The following is a 23,055-nucleotide window of genomic DNA, read 5'->3' as shown; positions in this document are numbered from 1 at the left end:
AAGACCACGTGATAATTCGCACCAATTGGCGCGTTTCTTACTGCAGAACTGCTCCTGAACTTTGGCCAATGAGAAGCCGACTTCGTTTCCCTCCAGTGGCAGTCATGGCGCCGCCCGTGAGGTACTGCATCCCGGGTAAGTGTGCGGGGACCGAAGCGAATTCTGGATGGGACAGGGAGGCAGGAAGGCTGCATGACCGACACCCTCTGAAGACCCATGACTGATGCAGCGTTTCTCTTCAGGCGAACGTCTGTGTAACTTGGAGGAGGGCAGCCCGGGCAGCGGCACTTATACTCGCCACGGCTACATCTTTTCGTCGCTTGCTGGCTGCCTGACGAAGAGCAGCGAGAATGGCGCGGTAAAGGGGGCTGCTTCCCATTTCCTCCTTCTCTGCTTTTCTTTTAGGCTGCTTTTGATTTCGCGGTCGATAGGAAAGGGCACTGCGGACGCGTCTTTAGGACCTCAGCAGAACAGCTGGTCTCCGAGTTTCTTCCAGCTGAGGTCTCCACTGCTGGGCACCTCGCCACCACAGGCCAGATGTGGTCCCGCTTGATTCTGTTGCTGACATTCGGGGAAGGAAGTTAGGGGACGAGCAGAGGCGGGTTCCGCCTGCAGTGAGCTGAATCTTGTCCGGATGTCGCCTCCCTTTCTGGTTTCATCTTGCTCCGCTATTCCCACCCCACTCTGCAGTCTAGTCACACAGGCTTCTTTGTCGCTGGTGGGGTAAGCTCTCTTCTGCCACAGAACGATGAACACGCTGTTTGTCACGCGCCCATCTCCTCCTTAGCCTCTTTAATTCCCACCTACTTTTCAGATGGCCTCTCTAGTGTCACTTTTATCAGAGTAGCCCTCCTAGACCCACTAGTCAGGGAAAGGAGTTTTGTGAGCTTTTATTTTTCGTTTTGTTAAACTCTCACAAAGAACTAAATTTCTTTCCTCTGTGTGCTCTTCTTTGCATAAAATTAAGCATTCGGTTACCTGTTCCTCCTAGACTCTTCCCTTATTAGACTCTAAGTTCCACGAAAACAAACCTTGCCACCATACCTTTAGTGCTGAGCACAGCAGCCTATGCTCAATAAATGTTTGTTGAATGCTTAACACTGATCCAGGATTAGCCCAGGATCGGATAAACAGTCTTTGAAGGACCCCCTTAAAGACAGGGAGCATTAATAGAGAATTCAGAATTAGAACATTTAGGTACTGGCTAACTAGACCTTGTTTCTGCTTTAGGTTAGAAACTTGATCTCTCTGGTTTTAGTTTTTGCTCAGATGTAAAATGAAAGACTTTTTAATCAATTTTAAGACTGTAACAGTTCTAAGTTTGTTCGTTTCATAGAAATAGATATCTATTGAGCATTTTCATGTGCCAGGCACAATCTTTACCTCTAAAGATATGGTAATGAGCCAAATACACATGATCCCTGCTACCAAGGGACACAGACATAAATTACAAACAAGTAAAGGTTCAAATTGGTTTATGGCTACAAAAGTCATGACTGTTTTTGAAAGAATATTACAGGTTACCATGAGAACATGTAAAGGACAAACCCATTGTAGTCAACAGAAGTGATGTTTAACCTGAATCTAAAGGATAAAGAAGAGTTGAGTGGGGAAAAAAAAAAAAAAAAAAGAGTTGAGTGGAGAGCACAGTCCTGGGAGAAAGAACAGGTTGAACACAAATCCTGAGATGGGAACATGTTTAGTGCGTTAGTGAAACTGAATGAAGGTCCGAAAACTGAAGCATAGGAAACAAGGAAGAGGCAAGTAAAAGATGAGGTTCAAAATATGTCTTGGGGTGCCTGGGTGGCTCAGTTGGTTGAGCGTCCGATTCCGGATATCAGCTCCGGTCATGATCTCAGGGTCCTGGGATTAAGTCCGGTGTCAGTGCCCCCTCCCCCCCTCAGTGGGGAATCTGCTTGAGATTCTCTCCCTCCCTCTCCCCACTTGCGCATGCTTTCTCTCTCTCTCTGAAATAAATCTTTAAAAAATACATATTTTATACCAATAGCCAATACCATGCTCAAAGGGAAAGCTACAAGTATTCCCTTAAAATAGAAAAAAATAAAGTATGGCCATTATTATATAACATTTATTTGGAAATTCTAGCCAGTACAATAGAGTGAAAATCAGAAGGAAGTAGTAGAACTTTGAAGAGAAGAGTCAAGTTATCCACAATTGATTATATACCAAGAAATTCCAAGAAAACCACAAAAAGAAAACTTGTTAGAACTGTTCTGAAATGATTAGATTATGTCTTCTGGTAGCATCTTTCTTTTGAAAAATGGCCCCTTGACCTTCCTATTTGCCTTAAATTTCTAAGACTGTCTGCCCTGGGCACATATGAGTCTGTAGTCCATCTGTGCTTGTGATCTCAGCTGTGGACCAAAGCATTCCTACATTATTCTTAAGCCAGATACCTTTATGGAAGGCTTAGTCAGGATCTCACATTTTATTGTTCTGTCTATAGCTTCCTGTGATTTCTGTGATGAGAGAAACAGAATCTCAATTGCTACCAGATGTGGGGACTATTGTAACCTGTAAGGTAAGTAGGTCTTAACCTCCCTTCTTAGGACACCTGTTCAATGGTGAAATCATGATCATTGTGGAAGTGCTCTGTCTTATGTGGCAGTCACTAGCCATATGTGGCCATTTAATTGAAATGAATTAAAATTGAAAGTTCATTTCCTCCATCTCACTAGCTACATTCCAAGTGCTCACGTATAGTTGACAGCTGCCTTGTTGGCCAGCACAGAACATTTTAATCATCACAGTGTTACTGGACTGTGCCGGCCTAGAAAGTTCTGGGATAGTGATCAAGGCAGCCAAGTTCAAGCATGCGTAGCTCTTTCACTGAGCTGATTCCCTGAGTATGCAGTTTGGGAAACAGGTGCCAAAGGGTAATAATAATAAGGAAGCCTATTTTTAACATTTAGAAGCTATTTTAGTCTGGAGAGAAGCAAAAGACCTTATAAAGACCTATTAAATTTCATCTTTTAGGGCACCTGGGTGGTCCAGTCAGTTAAATGTCTGCCTTCGGCTCAGGTGGTGATCCTAGGATCCAGCCCTGCATCAGGCTCCCTGCTCAGCAGGGAGTCTGCTTTTCTGTCTCCCTCTGCCCCTTCTCTCCACTCATGCTGTGTCTCTTTCTTTCTCTCAAATAAATAAATAAAATCTTTTTTATTTATTTTTATTTTTATTTTTTTTAAATTTTTATTTATTTATGATAGTCACAGAGAGAGAGAGAGGCAGAGAGAGAAGCAGGCTCCATGCACCGGGAGCCCGACGTGGGATTCGATCCCGGGTCTCCAGGATTGCGCCCTGGGCCAAAGGCAGGCGCTTAACCGCTGCACCACCCAGGGATCCCAATAAAATCTTTTTTAAAAATAAATTTCATCATTTGGGGTGTTTCAGGGGAAATACAAATTAATGCTATACTGATCAGTAACTACAAGACATCCTTACTCTCTGCCCACCCCCATGTTAAGTTAAATCAACTTGAGTTCTTAGTTGCTGTTTATAAATTGTTCCAGCAGAAAATCAATGTGTTATTCTTAAAATAACTGAAGAGGCAGTGATCCAAATATTACACAGTAACTGAAATGTACACTTAAATTCTGTCCACTGGGGATCCCTGGGTGGTGCAGCGGTTTGGTGCCTGCCTTTGGCCCAGGGCGCGATCCTGGAGACCCCAGGATCAAATCCCACGTCGGGCTCCCGGTGCATGGAGCCTGCTTCTCCCTCTGCCTGTGTCTCTGCCTCTCTCTCTCTCTCTCTCTCTGTGTGTGACTGTCATAAATAAATAAAAAATTAAAAAAAAAAGAAATATAAACATTTAAAAAAATTTTTCTGTGCACTGTACCGGGCTCTTGGTAAGATCAGTTAAAGGTCTAGATTTACGGTAATGCCCTGTTTTTATTTGTTAGGCTTCTGTATTTTTCAAGATATATTCCATATTATTTCATTGGATGCCCACAGTAACTTTATTAGGTGGCTGGAGAGACTCTCATTCCATTTGACATATATCATTTATGCAGAATTAAGTAGGAGTTAACTTGTCTTAAATTCTATAATTAGTAGGATTGCTTGGACTAAAACACTGGTAATTCCTTTCTTGCTGCCTCCTTGAACTGACAACTGCTACTACTCTAATGCTGATCTTTTTTCTGTTCCACAGGTCTCTAGCATCAATTCACGCTTTGCCAAAGTGCACATCCTATATGTGGGGTCCACACCACTTAAGAACTCTTTTCGAGGAACTATCCGGTAAGAAGTATTCATGTTTTTGCATTTGCATCAGCACCTGGAATGAGATTAGAATAGAACAGGGATTGAAATTTTTAGGAACAATTACAGTTCCTATATCTACCTGCCTCTCTCTCCTCTTTGTTCTTTGATTCTGTCCAGGTAGTGTCCAAAGGAAATGTTATAATGTATGAGCTAGGACAAAAGGAAAATATTGACAAGATTGGGCTTTAAAATAAAATGAAAAGAATTGAGCTAAGCTGGAAACTAGTGTTGCAGGAAGTTCATATGGAACAAATTAGGGGCACCTGGGTAGCTCAGTGGTTGAGTGTCTGCCTTTGGCTCGGGTCGTGATCCCGGGGTCCTGGGATTGAGTCCTGCACCGGGCTCCCTGCAGGGAGTCTGCTGCTCCCTCTGCCAATGTCTCTGCCTCTTTCTGTATCTCTCATGAATAAATAAAATCTTTAAAAAAAAAAAAAGTTAAAGGCATCTTAAGAAATATCTTCCTTTTTTGTATTTAATATAGTTTAAATCTAAGGATTGAAAGACTTTATTTTTTTTTTTTAATTTTATTTATTTATGATGGGGGGCGGAGAGAGAGAGAGAGAGAGAGGCAGAGACATAGGCAGAGAGAGAAGCAGGCTCCATGCACCGGGAGCCCGACGTGGGACTCGATCCCGGGTCTCCAGGATCGCGCCCTGGGCCAAAGGCAGGCGCCAAACCGCTGCGCCACCCAGGGATCCCGAAAGACTTTATTTTTATTTTTTTTTATTTTTTTAATTTTTATTTATTTATGATAGTCACACAGAGAGAGAGAGAGGCAGAGACATAGGCAGAGGGAGAAGCAGGCTCCATGCACCGGGAGCCTGACGTGGGATTCGATCCCGGGTCTCCAGGATCGCGCCCTGGGCCAAAGGCAGGCACCAAACCGCTGCGCCACCCAGGGATCCCCCGAAAGACTTTAAAAAGGTAAAAAGGTTAGTGGGTGGGCAGCCCCGGTGGCGCAGCGGTTTAGCGCCGCCTGCAGCCCAGGGCGTGATCCTGGAGACCCTGGATCAAGTCCCACGTCAGGCTCTCTGCATGGAGCCTGCTTCTCCCTCTGACTGAGTCTCTGCCTCTCTCTCTCTCTGTCTCTATGAATGAATAAATAAATAAAATCTTAAAAAAAAAAAAAAAAAAAGGTTAGTGGGTGAGGGGCACCTGTCTGGCTCAGTCAGTAAAGCATGTAAGTCTTGATCTCGGTGTTTTGAGTTCAGGCCCCATGTTGGGCATAGAGATTACTTAAAAATAGAATCTTAGAGGTGCCTGAGTGGCTCAGTTGGTTGAGCGACCGACTTGTGATCTCAACTCAGATCGTGATCTCATAAGCTGTCGTCAGATCAAGCCTCGTGTCTGGCTCTGCAGTCAGTGAGGGGTCTGCTTGAGATTCTCTCCCTCTGTAAAATAGGGTGCACGCTCCCCCCCCCCACTCATGGCATATGCACTCTTTCTCTCTCTCTGTAAAATAAATAAATCTTAAAAAAATAAAATATATTTTTAAAAAGGTGAGTGGAATGGTAGGGTTTTGTTTGTTTTTTCCTGTAGGTTTTTAAAGTAGAGACCAACAATTCTTGTGAGCTAGATATAGCTTCTAAGGCTCTTTCCACCCTTAGGATTCCATGTTGGTTCTGTAGTGCTTCTGTACAAGCTTTCCTAAGGCAGCAAAGTTCCTTATTCTTTCCTGCCAAATCTGATCTGCTTTTCTCTAGTCAAAGGTATTGATACTGCTGCTCTGTGTGACCCAAGAATGGGAATGTGGTTTTCTCCTCCAGGGGAGGACTTGGAATGCTTCTCCACCCCACTTCTGGGTGGCCTTTGGGTCCCAATTATGATTTGTTCTCTCTATTCTTGTAGCTCTCTGTCTGCTATGATTCTGCAGGATAATTCTCACAGATAATTAATCTTTTGTTAATTCTTTTTTATAGCAAGGAAGATGTCCGAGCTACTGAAAAAGACAAGGTTGTTGGTTGGTTCTTTTTTTTTTTTCCCCTTATGACTTTAGGAATCTCGATCCTTTTAAATTACTCCAGGGAATTTCAAACATCTGTGGGAATGTGGATCCAAAGGTCCAAGGAATTTTAAGGTGTTTCCTACTGGAAAGTGTGGAATTCACCTCACTGTCCTTTTCCTTTCCTTAGGATTTTTTGTTTGCTCTATTGAGCAGAAGGGGACTACTTTATTCCTTGCCTTTGAAGCCAGGTGTCTATTCTTTGCTATTCCCTCAGATTTACTTTGTATTCTTTCAGAGCCAACTGTAGTAACTTTTATCTAAGATCCGTTACCAGGTTATTGAATTAAAAATTTTTCATTTAAAAAAATAAAAAATAAAAATCTTTCATTTATATGATGTAAAAGCAATAAAAGTTGTTGATTGGCTTCACTAACGATGACTTCCACCCTGTGGAGTTAAAAAGTACACTGGTTCTACCAGAGGGGCAAATAGTTTCATGTAGATTTGATTTAGAGCTTTCACTTAACATTCCTGTTCTTTCTTTACAGGTTGAGATTTATAAGAGTTTCCGCCCTGGTGACATTGTCTTGGCCAAAGTGGTATCCTTTATTCCAGCAGTCTTGTGGTCCTTTGTCAAAACAAGAAATAGAAGTAGAAAATAACTCAAGTGGCTATGGGAGGGAAGACTTATCACCCATTGTTTTCCTTCACCAGTATTGTGTGACTAGATCTCTCTGGGTGATGCACAATCGAACTACCTCCTGACCACTGCTGAGAATGAACTTGGGGTGGTGGTGGCCCACAGTGAATCGGGTGAGTAGGTCCATACATCCACATGCTTCTCTTTCCCTGGGAGCTACAGTTGGGATTAATTCACTGTTTTCTCTTGTTACCCTGGTTTTAAATCTAGAGCGCAATATGAGTGTCAATCACTTACTACTGAGATTAGAATGATTCTCCTTATATAACTGTAAGGGGGGAATTCACTGCATAAGGCTTTTTCTGTATGAGGTGAGGTTCACTAGGTAGTTTGATGAAACTTCAGGTCATAACCAGCTGAAAAGGGAAGGGTCTTAGTAAACATTTGGGGTCCCAGCTCCAACACTAGCTCTTCCCTTCCAGGTGTCCAGATGGTTCCCATTAGCTGGTGTGAGATGCAGTGCCCTAAGACCCACACTAAAGAATTCCGGAAAGTGGCCAGAGTACAGCCTGAATTCTTACAGACCTAAGAAGATTTACCCTACATTTTACCCCATGGAGAGGGGTAAGCCGTTTCTAAGAGTACATACATGTATGAACCCAACATCAAGATGCCATTGTCTTTATTCAAACACCTGTGGTTGGCTAACAACCATCTTTAGAAAAATCTGCCAGCAACTTATACTGTAGGTGGAACATTTTTCTTATGAACCTTTCAGTGGATTTCATTCTCGAGTGATGAATTTTTTTGGAGGCGCCAGCAGACAAACTGTATAATATTGGAAGTAGCCCGATCCTTCTGACAGTCTCACAGATACGTATTTTTGCTGTGACAAAGAAAACGTTTTTACTAAAAGGATTTTATGGCTTCTGTTGTCTTGAGTAGGGAAGGGAATCTAAAAAGCATCATGACATTTAAAGCTGGGGTTTGCCTGGTTGCACCCATTAACTTACATGTCAAGTGCTTGCTTTCTCTGGAAAAGCCTAATCTCCAATCTTTTTTATACTTTTTATGTTCACTTTCAAGCACTTCCACTTACTGAGTACTTTCTATGTGCCAGGCACTAGGTGAAGCACTTTATATACATCTCATTTAAACAGATTACAATTTAGTGAGAATTACATAACACATGGTGATTCAGGGTACATGCAAGTAGTTTGAAAGCAATTAGTTGAACGAACATAGTATTACTGATTTAGTGGGTACCCTAAGAAATGTTTAAATCTGAATTGAAAAGAGGGACAGAGCACTATCATGTGAGGTGACCAAGAAGGATCCGTGATGTGAAGCAAAAGGAACCGAAGAACTTAGATAAATGGAATGAAGGATATGCAAGGCAGACAGTGAAGCAAAGTATAGAAGCAAGAATGAATACACAAGTGTTCATTGAGGATGAGGATGAGGAAGGGATGAGATGAGGGTTAAGCATGGAGAAGCTGCAGAAGGAATGGAAGGAAAGAACTAGATGTCAGTTCTTGAGATGTTCTTCAAGGAGCCTGTATCTTTTATGTGTATTGACAGTGGTTACAGGTAAACTCTGGAGTGTACCTGCCTAGGTTCATATCCTCTAGCTGCTAGCCTTGAATAGGTTAGGTTGGGTTTTTTAGTTTTTGTTTTTTTTTAATAGAAAATTGGATTGGGATCCTTGTAGCTCCCCATGCAGTTTTAAGAAATAATAGAGATTCCTTAGACACTTTGCCCATTTTTTCCCAATGGTGACATTGTGCAAATTACAGTATACCTAAACAATCAGGATGTTGCCATTGATAGTAGTGCAAGTTAACTTTGTTTCTTGTAAGTCTGTTTCCTTGTCTGGAATAGTATGATCTTAGGGTTATTGTGAGGAAGAAATGCATAAGTTACAGTACATGCCAATATCGTTACATGTTACTGTTGTTATTATAGATCTGGTTGCCTTCTATCAAGTATGTTAAATTCCAGGCATTATGTTAAGCAGTCCCCTGATAGATGTTTTAAACTTTACAGATTTTCTTTGATAGACAGTGCTGCAGAGAAAACTCCTATACTGTATATACTTGTGCCTGCCTAGGATTCTGTGGCAAAAGATTCCTAGAAGTGGAATGCCGGGTCAAAGAATGTGTACATTTTAAATTCTGGTTATATTTTTCCCATGTTGCCTTGTAGAAAGATGCTACCACCTGATTCTCCCTACAGTGTTAGCCATTTTAACTTACTCTATCTCTGAACTTCCCAGTAACTCTGAAATGTACTGGTCATTTCTGTCTTTTACAGAGAGGTAAATTAAGGCTTAGAAAAATTAGCTAACTTGCTCTAAGTCACATAGACATCAAGCGGCATAGCATTATTCAAACCTAGGTTTGTCTTACTGTAAAACCCAAATTCTTTCTTTTGCACCATGGTGCCTCCTTTTTCCAAGTATTGACTAGAACCTTGGGCATGCAATTAGAGGCTCTCCAAATTGACAATGGCTCATTAATTATGAGTGCTTGTTGGGACATCATTCATTCAATAAATATACATTGAGCAACTACTATGCCCACCACTTTTCCAGGAAGTAGGAGTTAAAGCAGTGAACATGATAGAACCCTTTCCTTGTCGAGATTACATTCTACTGGGGAAAGACAGGTGATACGTAAATAAAAGTTATAATAAAGTGTCATAAAGAGCATTTGAAACAGGTGGATAATAGCCCTTTCTGATCTACTGCAGAGCAGGTTAGATTTTCTCCATTAACCATTGATACTAGTATTGCAAGTAAATTTATATGCCTGTCTCCCCTACTTGCCTGAGCTTTTAGGGCAGGATTCTGTCTTTGAATTTTCAGTACCTGGTATTGTGACTAAAATATAGCAAAAGCACAATAAAAAAATTTTTGAATGTTCTCATAGCTGACTGAACAATTGTGCCCAGTGATGTTTAGTGAGTATACATGCTAATCTACAACTGGTTCTAGAGACAAGGAGGATATTGTTTCTGTGCCTTGGAATAGTGATTCTCAGTCTGTTAGATGAACTTCAAAATTACCTACGAAGGTTTTTTTTCCCTCCCAGATAATTATGATGCACTACCCTAGCTAAGCAGTCTTGAAGAGATAGTGGTTGTTGGCCTTCTAGCGGTATTGGTAAATAATGCTAGCTTTGTTACTTTGCTGCCCGTAAGAGTTCCAGTCAATGAGTGAAGACTGCCATAAACTCAAGTGATATCAGGACACAGAGTAACAGTATTCTAAGCTGATCCAGTCTGACTTGGGTGAAGAGCCTTGATCAAAGAAAATTACAAACCTTTGGTCCAAGATTCAGTATAGGTGAAGTAAACTTAACATCCCACCAACTGTTGGGAGACTTAAATTACTAAGGCTCATCCTAGGGTTACTGTATATTATCAAGTGAAAAACTAAACTCAAGGAACGCCTGGGTGGCTCAGCGGTTTAGCGCCTGCCTTCAGCCCAGGATCAAGTCCCACATTGGGCTCCCTGTGTGGAGCCTGCTTCTCCCTCTGCTTGTGTCTCTACCTCTTGCTCTCTGGGTCTCTCATGAATAAATAAATAAAATCTTAAAAAAAAAAAAAAAACTAAACTAAACTCGAGAGGCAAGATGATTAAAAGTATTTACATTTTAGAAAAAGGACTTTTAGTTGAACATCTTTCCTCTGGGTTCCAATACTTCGCATATATTTGGCAAGTTTCTCCATTTCTTTAAGCCTGTTTCTTCTGTAAATTGGGGAGACCAGCCCTTTCAGAGGTGGTGGAGAGACTGTTGATACAATGTGCCTCACCCAATGGCTAGCAGAGAAACTTCATGAGCTTCACAGAGGGCATTACTTCCTCCTACTACAAAGAAAGGCATTATGAGCTTTCTCTTGCCTCGTAAGCTCTCATGTTCCCATGATCTTTTCAAAGACAAATGTGAGCCATGTCTTTTCCCAATTACATATATAATCATTCTCCTTTTAATCATTTTATTAAGTTATGTATAATTTCTGAAGATGAAAAGTATGTATATACAACTTTCTAACAGAAAAAGATTCGCTTTTTAAGGTAAATAAGCCGTTACTTTGCTCAAAAGGCATAATGGAGTTTCAAAATGGAGTAAATGGAGTAGTCAGTAAACGAGCATCACTGAGCAAGAGCTATAGAGACAATAGGAATAGAGTTCAGCCCAGACTTGCCCACCTCCACCTTAGCTCCCCAACCTAAGGTGGAAAACCTAGTAAGATATGCCATTTTGGGACCAGGCTGTATAAAGTGATTGGTTATCCTAAAGCTCTTATTCTGTCATACAAGCACTTGGTAATGAGAGTCATTTCAAGTTTAATGTTCAAGCTGACCTCAGATAAGAAGTATCACTATATCACACAGAAGATATTGCACATCACTCCTTTATTATACTGATCTGGAAAAAAGATTTAGTACAGTTATGCTCACAAGGAGTACTGGGCCCCAGTGGCAGGGCCAAGCAACTGGAACATGATCAGAAATAGATACAGTTGAAAGACACACTTGGACATGATCAAGAGGCATTTCACTGCCATAAAACATTAAGGCAGGGGAGGGATTCTAAAACACACAGCAGGATGAACTCCTAGGCCTTGGAAGTCAAGGAGTTTATCCCACGTTGGTGTGAGGAATGGCTTATTTTTGGATGATCACATGTGGGAATATTTCAACCGCCACTAGAAACCCCAGATGGGGTTTTGTTTTGTATTTTTAATATATATATGTGTATATATATATATACTTTTTTTTTTTTTTTGTAAAAGTAAATGCAACACATAAAACATTCAGATTGATCCCAATCTTCTGGAGCCAGCTCTTTGGGGTCAGAGGGGAAATAACTGCTTTAATCACCGTGCAGGTTACATTCATCTTCCACTGGAATGACTAGAGCCCGCCACACACTGCCCTCACCTGACTACAGAATAGTACAGGACTAGCTCCTGGGAATACACATAAGCTCTCTTGCTTCTCATTGGTCACACCTAGCAGGGCTTCTCCCCATCCCCTACTCAAGCAGGTCCTTAGTAATAAAGCAGTAACAAAAACCCCAGAGTTACTAATTCTCTACTCTTGGATACGAGTCTTCTCTCAGCTTGGACTGAGGACCCATGCCCCAGAAGTGCCATTTGACTAGAATATATGAAGGGAGTGGGTGCAAGAAACAAAATGGCTAAACAAAATTAGGAGCCACTGGTCCCCATCTGCAGCTAAAACTTAAGATGCCTACAGATGCGGTCAGTGTGACATGTGCAGGGAAGAAGTGCAGAGAAATGGGATGGGCAGGGAAGGTATCCTCAGGAAAGCAATCTGCCTGCTCGCCTTTACTTTTTGGCCTTGCCCTGGGCAGCCACAGCTTCCATGGCTTTACGCACGGTCTCTTCATCCCCCAGGAACTGCATGGGCTTGATGGGCTTCAAGTTCTTGTCCAATTCATAGACCATGGGAATACCTGTTGGCAGGTTCAGCTCCATGATAGCCTCTTCAGAAAGACCTGAAAATACACACCATGATCAGCCAGCCAAGAAAGACACAAATCCATGTCACCCCTGCAGGAATTAAAACAAGACAACCTTTCTGATATTTGTAGTAACAGTAATGATCTGTATTACAGATCAGTCACCCAAAGAATGCCTCCAATACTTATTCCTCAGCCACTGAAAAGCAATATAAAAATACCACAGATCTCTCTCCCAAAGTGGGGTTTGGAAACCCACAGCAAAGCAGGCCCATACACATTTCAAATGTCCTATGTAGTAGTCCAACCAGCCTACCAAAAAATCAGCACACCTGTGCCTCTAGGCCTTCAGGTGAAACAATTTAAGGTGCAAATTGACATTCATGTGTGAAGTTGTACCAGGTTGTGATTTTTTTTAAGATTTTATTTATTTGTTCATGAGAGACACAGAGAGGCAGAGACACAGGCAGAGGGAGAAGCAGGCTCCATGCAGAGAACCTGACGTGGGACTCAATCCCGGGTCTCCAGGATCATGCCCTGGGCTGAAGGTGGCGCTAAACCACTGAGCCACCCAGGCTGCCCCCCAGGTTGTGATTAAGGAGGATTTTTATCAGTAGTTTCAACAGGCAGTCCTAGCCTAAAGGTAAGCATCTCAAACTATAATGTGTACGTGAATTATGTGGGTAACAGATACAGCTTATACATCAGGTCTGAAGGAGGACCTGAAGCTTTGCATATCAGAACAAGTACCCAACAGGTCTATGATGCTTTGAGGAAATATGGGTAGAGGGCAGCCCCGGTGGCACAGCGGTTTAGCGCCGCTTGCAGCCCAGGGCGTGATCCTGGAGACCCTGGATCGAGTCCCACGTCGGGCTCTCTGTATGATGCCTGCTTCTCCCCCTGCCTGTGTCTCTGCCTCTCTCTCTCTCTCTGTCTCTATGAATAAATAAATAAAATCCTAAAAAAAAAAAAAAAAAAGAAAAAGAAATATGGGTAGAGAGTGACTAGGAGTCAATCTAGACTACCTCCAAGGCTATCAATGTCTAGCCTTTTCCTGAAGGTCTCCTTTGCATGAAATAAGTCCCTGATTAGTGGCGATTTTGCTGTATCCTTCCTTGAGGGTTCCCCTGGAAAATGTACATACCCTCCAGATGCTTGACAATGCCCCGAAGGCTATTGCCATGGGCTGCAATCAGTACTCGCTTCCCCTCCTTGATCTGGGGAACTATTTCTTCATTCCAAAAGGGCAGAGCTCTGGCAATGGTATCCTTCAGACTCTCACAGGAGGGTAGCTGATCTTCAGTGAGGTCTGCATACCGGCGATCCTAAACAACAAAAAAATCCATACTCACCAATTAATAGCAGTTACATCTGTCCTGCCCACTCCTCATCCCCTGAGGGGTCAAAGTGATGGATGAAAGTCTCTCACAAGGACAAAGAATGGAGCTGAGCATTTGGCAAAGGGGATAATTACTATCTTGCTGCTCTTCCTACCACCATTACCCACTATTGGGAAGATTAATTATTCAAAAGAAACTAAGAAAAGAAAAAAAAAAAAAAAAAGCACAAGGCTCTTCCCAATTCACTTAATCTTGCACTTGGCTTAGGGGAAAGCCCAACAACTATGGATGGATTTTATAAAGGAGGTCAGTGGAGATATAAAAAGGAGATATATTCTTAGATAAAGAACTATCAACTAAATCTTTTAACAAGTGAAGGTCATTCCTTGGAAAAGAGGAATTACAATTAACACTATCATTATAAGCTCAATGGGACTAGGCAGATACTAATAAAAAGCTAACAAAGAGCACGGCCAGGGTTCTAACCCACCGTCCTAGGTGGAGTGAACCAAACCCCCATTTTGTCCATACATACCTTACTGATGTTGCTGTAGAAGGGATGGTCAGGTTCCATTGGAGGTGGTGGAACATCATAGGAACGCCTCCAGATCTTTACCTGGGCCTCACCATGCTTGGCAGCAGTTTCTGCTTTATTGAGGCCAGTCAGACCCCCATAGTGCCGCTCATTGAGGCGCCAAGTCCTCACTACTGGCAGCCACATTTGGTCAATGGCATCCAGCACTGTCCAGAGAGTCCGAATTGCTCTCTTCTGCACTGAGGTGAAGCAGATATCAAACTCATAGCCAGCATCTGGGAATCATAAGTTCAAAGTGATAAGTTAATCAGGTCCACTCTGGAATCAGAATTTTCTCACATATACGTTTAACTAGTCTGTATACTCTAGCAGGAAATATTACTGCACCTTCATGGAAGGTAAAACTTGTTGATTTATGTTCTAGTTGACAACATGCCTCCCAGTGGGTTTTACAATAACTTATCTAACCCAAGACCTAAACATATTGTCAAGTAGCTAATCTGTGCCATCTGTGCTGCTTATCCTAAATCCCAGAATGCTGTGAGCTTAAGCCCATTTTAAGAACTTATTTCTGCTTCATTTCTTTCAAGAAAAGGATGCTTAAAAACTTGGAATCTCTTAATAGCCAATATTTACAGAGGGCTTATAATCTGTAAATACACCGGACAATTCTGTTTTGTCTTTTTTTTTTCTTTTTTCTTTTTTTCTATTTATTTATGATAGTCATACAGAGAGAGAGAGAGAGAGAGAGAGGCAGAGACATAGGCAGAGGGAGAAGCAGGCTCCATGCACCGGGAGCCCGATGTGGGACTCGATCCCGGGTCTCCAGGATCGCACCCTGGGCCAAAGGCAGGCGCTAAACCGCTGCGCCACCCAGGGATCCCTGTTTTGTCTTTATAACAGTCCTTACAACCCATTCTAGAGGAGTTAAGCACATCATCTAAGGTCACAGCTTATACATGAGAGATTAAAACCCAGGCTGTATGATCCCCAGAAATCCAATTCATAACTTCCGTTTCTAGCTCCTGCCATACTTTCCTAACCCCTAAGGATCTGGATGTTTATATTTTAGTTAAAACAGTCACTTCTGGGATCCCTGGGTGGCGCAGCGGTTTAGCGTCTGCCTTTGGCCCAGGGCGCGATCCTGGAGACCCGGGATCGAATCCCACGTCGGGCTCCTGGTGCATGGAGCCTGCTTCTCCCTCTGCCTGTCTCTGCCTCTCTCTCTCTCTCTCTGTGACTATCATAAATAAATAAAAATTAAAAAAAAAAAAAAAAAAAAAAATAAAACAGTCACTTCTGACCAATAATTACTAATATATTTCAGTCCTGACTTCTTGTCTAGGGGAAATAGGTTTTAAATTCCCAACAATCAGGACACAGCAAGAGCTCTTAGAGGATGCTGATTTAAACATCAGTTTGTTGCCTGAAATTATATTTTCACTATGGAGTGGAGATCACACCACAATCTCTTAATCCAGTTTCTTTCTGCTATAGTCAAGTGCCAGCCTGTACCTACTTAGGTCAACTGCCAGACTAAGTTTAGGAGAAACCACTCTCTGGATAAAGAGCAGAAAGAGCAAATGCTGTGCACTGATTCATTTATAAATGAATCCTCCATACACAGTAGTTATTTACTAAGGGGTGGTAATCAAGAGTTATGTTGCCCCAACCAACAATTCGTCTTTCATATTTCATGACGGATTATTCCCCCTCCCACTTTAATACGGAGATGGCCCTTTCTTTATGTAGTGTTTTCCTCCATGAGGCTACAAGCCCCTCTTTGAAATTCGGCACAAACCTTCCTGGGTATTGCCTCATATTGAGGTTGCCAACAGTAATTAATGCAACGTGAAGTGAATTCTCCTGCCAGTCATTCAACTGAGAATGAGACCAATAAGAACTATGCTGATGGGGGAAGGGACAATTAATCACCAGGAAACCCATCACTACAGTAACCACAGAGGAAAAGATGACAAATCTTATCACTGAGCCTCAAGACAAATCCTAGTAGACTCTATTACCATCTCCTCCCTAACTCAGGGGAGAAATGGCTCCCTCCCCAATAAAAGGCTGAGTCACTGGGAAGCAACCATCCAAAGTGCAAGCCTCATCTCCCATGCTGAAAAGCTACTGGCTATTTCATTGCAATTATTTCCACTTGCAATGGAGGTCCTCCCACTGGATATACAAATAGGTCCCCAAGGAGAAAATTAGTTCCCCTTGGGACTCTTAACTAGAGAACTCGAAGGCCTCTTCTGTTAACTTGCCCATTAAATAAAAGCATAGGCTAGGACACTCCCAGGGGTGGGGTCTATAATGTGGTGTGGACCTCATCCTACCCCAGAGAGAAGATGGCATGGGGAAGCAGTTCTCACTAGCTTCTTCCTGAAACAATTCAAGAGTTTATAAACCCTACTATGATTTGCACTTAAGAGGGGCACCTGGGTGGCTCAATCAGTTGGGTGTCTGCCTTCCTCTTAGCGCACAATCCTTTATCCTTGGGGGTAAAGCCCCAAGTTGGGCTCCCTGCTCAGCAGGGGAGTCTGCTTCTCCCTCTCCCTCTCTCTCTCTCTCTGCCCCTACTTATGTGCTTCTCTCACTATCTCTCTCAAATAACATCTTAAAAAAAAAAAAAAGCTCTGAAGAATCTAATGTATTTACTTTAGGTTTCTTACATTATTCATAATGGTCTTCACCATTCATATTTCTGCTTTTAGTCTTTTTTAATAAAATCATTTGTGATGTCCATAACAGATACTAAGATTTTAAATGAGATTTTTCTAACTAATGCTACCAACATTTACTTTAAAATAGGGGGGCTGGCTTAGTCACAAAAGCATGTGATTCTTTATCTCAGGGTCTGACTGAGCCCCACTGTGGGTGTAGAGATTACTAAAATTAAACTTAAAACACCTGAAATAGGCTCTGTTAAGGTTTGACCATTTCATCCCTGTTTTAGGGTACAGCTGCAACTATCTTTGTCCTGGGCTAGTCCTCAGCAAACCACCACAGACCCATACAGTTCTTCCTGCCAGACAGGAGAGAAAATGGCCTCCTTCACCAGCACTTTCCCTTTCCCAGCCTCTCCTAATGTAAGTCACACCAGGCCATCCCAAAGCACTCATGCACACAGCCAGCAGGATTACATTTCCCATACTTTCCAAAACTTTGCTTCATTTTAAAGGATCTACAGTGAAGGCAAGAAGCTAGAGTAACATGAGGTCAAATGCCTCTTCCACATCAGGCATCAATGACCCTTTTAAATGGCTGCTTCTATGTCCAGAGGTTAGAAGGCAGCAGGGCGGGATCTGCCCTAATCAACAATGGAAGCAGCTCCTCAGACCCGAGAAATTCTCCAAGTTGCTGGCAGTTGAGAATGCCTCCTTATAAAAAGCATTCCAGAACCACAGAGAGCTACCCCGCAAAGCGAGGCACGCCTGGGTAAGGCGAGTTTATCTCACTGCCACCACTTCCACCTTTGCCCAGCTTCTACCTGTTACTCAACCCACAACTGAAGCAAGCGGGATGGACTAGGAATAAAAAGATACGACCTTGAACGAGTCATCTGTAACAATTCTCACTGTTGCCAACCATAAAGAGGGACAGAAAGGAGGGGGATAAAATCTACTTTATGGAATCGTGCACAGGATCAACTCAAATCCTTCCTTCATTCATTCATTCGCTCAATCACACTTGTAGATGCATTTTGGACAAAGGATTTGGGGGATGCTGAATAGCAAAGGCCTACGTAAGTACGTGGATTTCTGAGGCCCGTAGCCCTCCCCCCCCGGCGCCGTGTTACTCCCCCACAGCCAGAGAAAAGCGTGTGGTCTGACGCTTCGCAAGGATCCGCTGCCGCCTCTTGAAAAGGCTCGGTTAGGGCTGCTGGAGACACCGGGCATCCAACGGAATGTAATAACCTGTCCCCGAGTTACTACATCCTCAGACTAGAAAATGGAAGAATTTCCCGAGGTGGTGTCGTGGAGAACGCTGTGCCCTCCGGGGCGACGGCCCCCCGGTCCTCTTCCCGGCGCGGCCCCTCACGCCACCGGATGACCTTGAGCAAGTCGACCCTCCCACCCCCCGCAATCTGGGCCCATTTTGTCAACTGCAAAATAAATTGCCCGGGAGCTGAAACCCAAGGTCGCCCCGCTCCGGGAGGGCGCGGGGGCGGGCGCGGGGGCGAGCCCGGCGGCCCCCACCAGCGGCGCCCGCCACCGAGCGGCGCCCGCCGGGGCCTCCGCAGCCCCCACCCACAAGCCCGGCCCGCTCCGCACCTCGCAGCGCCTGCCCGCCGCGCTTCGCCTCCTCGTGCCCCGCCGGGCTCAGGTCGGCGTCGTACCAGCCGCTGAAGCGGTTCTCCAGGTTCCAAGCGCTCTCGCCGTGCCGGATCAGCACCAGCTTGTACGCGGCCATGGCGGCGGCTCGGCGTGCGATGCGGACCGGGGCGAGCCGAGATTCCGGAGTCCCTGCCCGGCCCCGCCGCGCCTGCGCGATCGCACCGCGCCGCCCGGCTCCCGCGCACTCGCTCGCCCAAATCTTTCCACCCGCTCGGGGCCGCCCTCCGCCCGCCGGGTGTGCGCATGCGCCCGGGGACCAAGCTGCGGCCGCCGGGGGGAGGGGCGCGCTCGAGGGCGCCAGGGCGCATGCGGCCTCGGCCGGCGGCCGCTCGTCCGCCGCGGCGGTCACGGAGCGCACGTAAGCGCCCGGAGGCGGCGGGGCTGGGCTCGTGCCCGCCGTGGCGTTCGGGAGCCGCCGCGCCGCCCCGGTGCCGCAGTTATTCACAGGCCATTTGCATGATACAGTGGCCTTATCATTTGAACCGCGCTTAGCTGAGCCAGGTTACCTTTGCATCCGCACGCGGAGTTTGGTTCACACGCTTGTGTTCGAATCTTCACTCTTCGTTGTATGGCTTTGCATCTTGGGGCAGCCTCTTAGCCTCGCCAGCCTCGTTGGTGAGTGGCCGTAGTGAATACAGCTGGTGCCCAGCTACCTGGACGGTGCGCAGTCAGTAGCCGCGGACTGTGCTCCAAACCTGGAGTCGGTCTGAAGGCCGGGGCCAGAGATGGGTTGAACGTGTTTCTGCCCTTCATAGCAAATGGAGTGCAGGTAAGACCCACAGGTAAACAGCTAACAATGAACTGTGCTGTATTTAACAGATTCTAGAAGTTAAAAACATGCTCTCAAAAAAAAAAAAAAAAAGGACCACCCAGTGCTACAAGTTCTTTACAAACATTAACTCATTTAATCCTCATATCCTCATAATGATCTTATGAGGCAGGTATTATATTTCCTTTTTTACTCATGAGGAAAAGAGGGATGAAGTAAACTGCCCAAGGTTATAGGACTCAGGATGCAAGCCGAGGCTGTCTCCCAAATCCCAGTGTGCTCAGGATCAGGGACATAAATTGTCCGAATTCACAGTTCGGAAGTGGAAGAGAAACCAAGACTCAAACCCAGGCAGTTCAAGGGCCTAGGGTGCCCTCTAACCACAACACTCCTGTCCCCCTCCTCTACAGCTGGGAGAAAATGGAATTCAGTGACCAGAGAGATGACCAGTGAAGGTCCAGCACTAAAAGCCACACCTAGAGCTTACAGAATCCTAGGGCCACAAGGGGAGAACTACCTAGGAAGGCCTCCTGTTCAAGCTCCCAGCATGGCCCACGTGGGATCCTTGAAAGACTCTGTCTTTGGAGGTTCTCCCTCTACTTGTTCCTAATGTTTGGTCATCCCAACCCTGACACCCAGGCTCTCTCAGGGAGAGCTTTTACAGACTTAACCTTGGCTCCTCAGGTTGTACTTTTTGTCTCTCTGCCTTGGCCCTAATCCATACTTGCAGTCATAGCTCCTGCCATATCCCTTTCTCCTTACCCTGCTCCCTGCTTCAAGATTTCTGTGCTCCTGTCTAGTTGAGGTCTCACATTTATGCAATAAGTAAGAGGTATAAATGGGAAGAAACCTGAGTTCAAATATGACTCCGTTTCTGATTACCCATGAGACCTAAGATGGGTCACTTAACTTCTCATCCTCATTTTCCCCATCTGTAAACCGTGTTAATAATCATATTCGTAGCCACCTAAAATGATGTTGTGAGGAATAAGTGAGATGATGCATGGGAAGCATTCAGCACTGTGCCTAGCAAATAGTCAAGATAATAACAATAAATACATTGCTAACAATAATCTTATTAGCAGTGTGACCAAGAAAGCAAAAAGATTTAATGAAGGGTACCACTTCGAAATGTATGAGTCTGGGGGGACCATGGACAGATTCCCTTCTAGCAGGGTGCCTGGTAGGGGATGCCTTATGCCTTACCCACCAGGATTGGAATAGGTGGGTAACTAGGATACTTTGGGGCAGGGGGCCAAAGGCATCTGTACCACCAGCCTTGGGAAAGAATCTGGGAATCCTATTTTATTCCTTTACTAACCTCCTCTGCCTCCAGAAGGCATCTCTCATTTCCTTGGAATTCTGGGGAACTCTGATAACTTTATGCACCTCACTTATAGGATATCTTCCTTAGGGCCACCTGGGTGGCCTAGTGGTTGGGCGCCTTCCTTTGGCTCAGGTCATGATCCTGGAGTCCTGGGATGGAGTCCCACATCAGGCTCCCTGCATGGAGTCTGCTTCTCTCTCTGCCTATGTCCCTGCCTCTCTGTGTCTCTCATGAATAAATAAATAAAATCTCTAAAAATATATATATCAGGGCAGCCTGTGTGGCTCAGCGGTTTAGCACCACTTTCAGCTGGGAGCATGATCCTGGAGGCCCAGGATCCAGTCCCGCGTCAGGCTCCCTGCATGGAGCCTGCTTCTCCTTCTGCCTGTGTCTCTACCTCTCTCTCTCTCTCTCTGTATATCTCATAAATAAATAAATAAAATCTTTAAAAATATATATATCTTCCTTAAATCATCAGAAGCTCTTTAAGGTAGACATCAGATCAACTCAACTAGAAACTCCTTGAGGACAGGCACGTCACCTTAACTTTTTTTTTTTTTTTACTATCTTATACACACCTCCACACACATGCAGTTAGCATGATGCCTTTGCCCTTGGTAGACTCTGAGTGTCCCTGAGTGTCAGGGCTGGGAGAGACCTGCAGCTCCTCTGCAACTCCCCACTTCCTGCTACCCCCACCTCCTGTTACCCCCAGTTCACACGTAACAGAGGAGGAAAGTGAAGTGAACCAGTCAGTAAGAGCAGGAGATGAGCAGGGGGCCAGATTCATCAGTGAGAAATCACAGGTGATTCACGGGGAAGGGCCTCAAAGTAGGGGCTTGCAGTGTCAGGAAGGGAGTTAGAAACCTGGAGAGATCCGGAGAGTAGGAGAGCAGGGGGATGGGGAGCACTGTGGGAAGACCTTGAAGGCTTGCTTTGCTTTGCAGCCTGAGGCCAGAATTCTGGGCAGAGATGTGGGTTCACTCAGCTACAATCATAGCATCACAAATCTGGGAAGAAGCTTAGAGCCTCTCAAACCAAGGAGATTTCTCAAATGTCAGTCAAAGGTAAGGATAAATCAGCGGGGTTTGCCCTCAACTGCTTTTTTTTTTTTTCATCTTAATTGTTATCTCTACTGAACACATACACGAAGACATTTGTCACGGTTGATTCCTGGGCTCTTCTAAAGGACTGCGTGGATATAGGAGGGAATTCATACATCTTGAGAACAAAGTAGGAGTGCAGGGCTGATTGCCGCTGGGGTCCAGCTCTAGGAGCAACCTGAGCAACCTGAGGGACCTACCTCACAGCTCGCAAACCGTCACTGCCCTGTAGGGAACAACTGTAGCCAAATAAGTCCCTCTTCCTGCCTGGAGAGTGGGGAGGAGGATCTGTGCTCCAGACTCTTCTTAGCTGTCACCTCCTGAGCCAGGCACAGTCATTAATGACAAGCCCTGATCTCCACCTGAGGCCTCCAGCCAGCCTCAAAACCCCAAACTCTTCGGGCAGATAGGTTCCCCTGCAACACAGTGCTTTAATTCCCCAGACCTAAGGAAATTCTCGGGACGGTAGCAGCTTTCAACCAAGCAGCTTGTTGGTCAAGCTGTTACAAAAACTGAGATAAGGATAATCAGTGGGCACAGCCCTATTACCCTCCACTGCTCCTTTTTTTTTTTTTTAATTTTTCTTTCTTTATTTATGATAGTCACACAGAGAGAGAGAGAGAGAGGCAGAGACACAGGCAGAGGGAGAAGCAGGCTCCATGCACCGGGAGCCCGACGTGGGATTTATTCCTGGGTCTCCAGGATCGCGCCCTGGGCCAAAGGCAGGCGCCAAACCGCTGCGCCACCCAGAGATCCCCTCCACTGCTCCTTAAAACAATAAAGGCCTCTCTCAGTCTTCCCGCCCCATTTATTTTTTCCACAGAAATGCAACTCCATTATCAAGCACCAAACATTCAGAAGACCCAATTTATTTTATTTTTTAAAAGATTTTAGGGCGGGGGGGTTGGGGTGACTGGGTGACAGGCACTGAGGGGGTCACTTGATGGGATGAGCACTGGGTGATATGCTATATGTTGGCAAATTGAACTCCAATTAAAAAAAAAAAAAAAGACTTTAGGGCAGCCCAGGTGGCTCAGCAGTTTAGCGCCGCCTTCAGCCCAGGGCGTGATCCTGGAGACCGGGAATTGAGTCCCTCGTTGGGCTCCCTGTGTGGAGCCTGCTTCTCCCTCTGCCTGTGTCTCTGCCTCAAACACAAAGAGAGAGAGGCAGAGACACAGGCAGAGGGAGAAGCAGGCTCCCTATGGGGAGCCCAACATGGGACTTGATCCCAGGACTCTGGGATCACGCCCTGAACCAAAGGCAGATGCTCAACC

At 44.8% G+C, this 23,055-nt stretch overlaps 3 protein-coding genes across 7 annotated transcripts in view; 2 read left to right on the top strand and 1 right to left on the bottom strand.

Annotated features, from left to right (window-relative positions):
- Nucleotides 1-6: 6 nt before the first annotated feature.
- EXOSC1 (exosome component 1) lies at nucleotides 7-9,799 on the top strand. 3 transcript variants are annotated; one of them, XM_038578416.1, is made up of 8 exons: nucleotides 7-135; nucleotides 406-723; nucleotides 2,468-2,542; nucleotides 4,175-4,263; nucleotides 6,207-6,247; nucleotides 6,781-6,831; nucleotides 6,961-7,045; nucleotides 7,355-9,799. In XM_038578416.1, the coding sequence occupies exons 4-8, from the start codon at nucleotides 4,218-4,220 to the stop codon at nucleotides 7,459-7,461; spliced, it is 330 nt and encodes a 109-aa protein (XP_038434344.1). In that variant the 5' UTR covers nucleotides 7-135; nucleotides 406-723; nucleotides 2,468-2,542; nucleotides 4,175-4,217; the 3' UTR covers nucleotides 7,462-9,799. The 3 variants fall into 3 exon arrangements, with proteins under 3 accessions (XP_038434344.1, XP_038434343.1, XP_038434342.1); XM_038578415.1 differs by lacking the exon at nucleotides 406-723 and adding an exon at nucleotides 243-358 and having other exon boundaries at nucleotides 36-135; XM_038578414.1 differs by lacking the exon at nucleotides 406-723 and adding an exon at nucleotides 243-358 and having other exon boundaries at nucleotides 42-135; nucleotides 6,207-6,240.
- Nucleotides 9,800-11,275: 1,476 nt separating this feature from the next.
- Nucleotides 11,276-18,756, bottom strand: PGAM1 (phosphoglycerate mutase 1). The gene is made up of 4 exons (XM_038578412.1): nucleotides 18,520-18,756; nucleotides 14,240-14,514; nucleotides 13,509-13,689; nucleotides 11,276-12,400 (listed from the first exon to the last, which is right to left on the bottom strand). Exons 1-4 carry the CDS (start codon nucleotides 18,656-18,658, stop codon nucleotides 12,231-12,233), a joined length of 765 nt encoding a protein of 254 aa, XP_038434340.1. The 5' UTR covers nucleotides 18,659-18,756; the 3' UTR covers nucleotides 11,276-12,230.
- A 180-nt stretch (nucleotides 18,757-18,936) lies between these two features.
- RRP12 (ribosomal RNA processing 12 homolog) overlaps nucleotides 18,937-23,055 on the top strand; it is a 49,897-nt gene continuing 45,778 nt past the window's right edge. For 2 of the 3 annotated variants that reach the window (XM_038578411.1, XM_038578410.1), the window contains exon 1: nucleotides 18,937-19,351. The gene's annotated coding sequence lies outside the window, so the exon portion shown is untranslated. Of the gene's footprint in view, nucleotides 19,352-21,625; nucleotides 21,746-23,055 lie in introns of all 3 variants that reach the window. The other variant, XM_038578409.1, reaches the window with a different exon arrangement.

Source organism: Canis lupus, chromosome 28 (genome assembly GCF_011100685.1).
Source record: "Canis lupus familiaris isolate Mischka breed German Shepherd chromosome 28, alternate assembly UU_Cfam_GSD_1.0, whole genome shotgun sequence".
Lineage (NCBI taxonomy): Eukaryota > Metazoa > Chordata > Mammalia > Carnivora > Canidae > Canis > Canis lupus.
The sequence above is the reverse complement of the archived record's forward strand: the minus strand, read 5'-3'. Positions and strand labels throughout refer to the sequence as shown.

Bases quoted from the DNA above. Each gene is read 5' to 3' on its own strand.
- EXOSC1 (XM_038578414.1), top strand. From the start codon at position 69: ATGAGAAGCCGACTTCGTTTCCCTCCAGTGGCAGTCATGGCGCCGCCC. The intron at 4,264-6,206 runs GTAAGAAGTATT...TCTTTTTTATAG, and splicing joins TCTTTTCGAGGAACTATCCG to CAAGGAAGATGTCCGAGCTA. The intron at 6,241-6,780 runs GTTGTTGGTTGG...CTTTCTTTACAG, and splicing joins GAGCTACTGAAAAAGACAAG to GTTGAGATTTATAAGAGTTT.
- PGAM1 (XM_038578412.1), bottom strand. From the start codon at position 18,658: ATGGCCGCGTACAAGCTGGTGCTGATCCGGCACGGCGAGAGCGCTTGG. The intron at 13,690-14,239 runs GTATGTATGGAC...TTTGTTGTTTAG, and splicing joins TCTACAGCAACATCAGTAAG to GATCGCCGGTATGCAGACCT. The intron at 12,401-13,508 runs GTATGTACATTT...GTGTATTTTCAG, and splicing joins CATTGTCAAGCATCTGGAGG to GTCTTTCTGAAGAGGCTATC.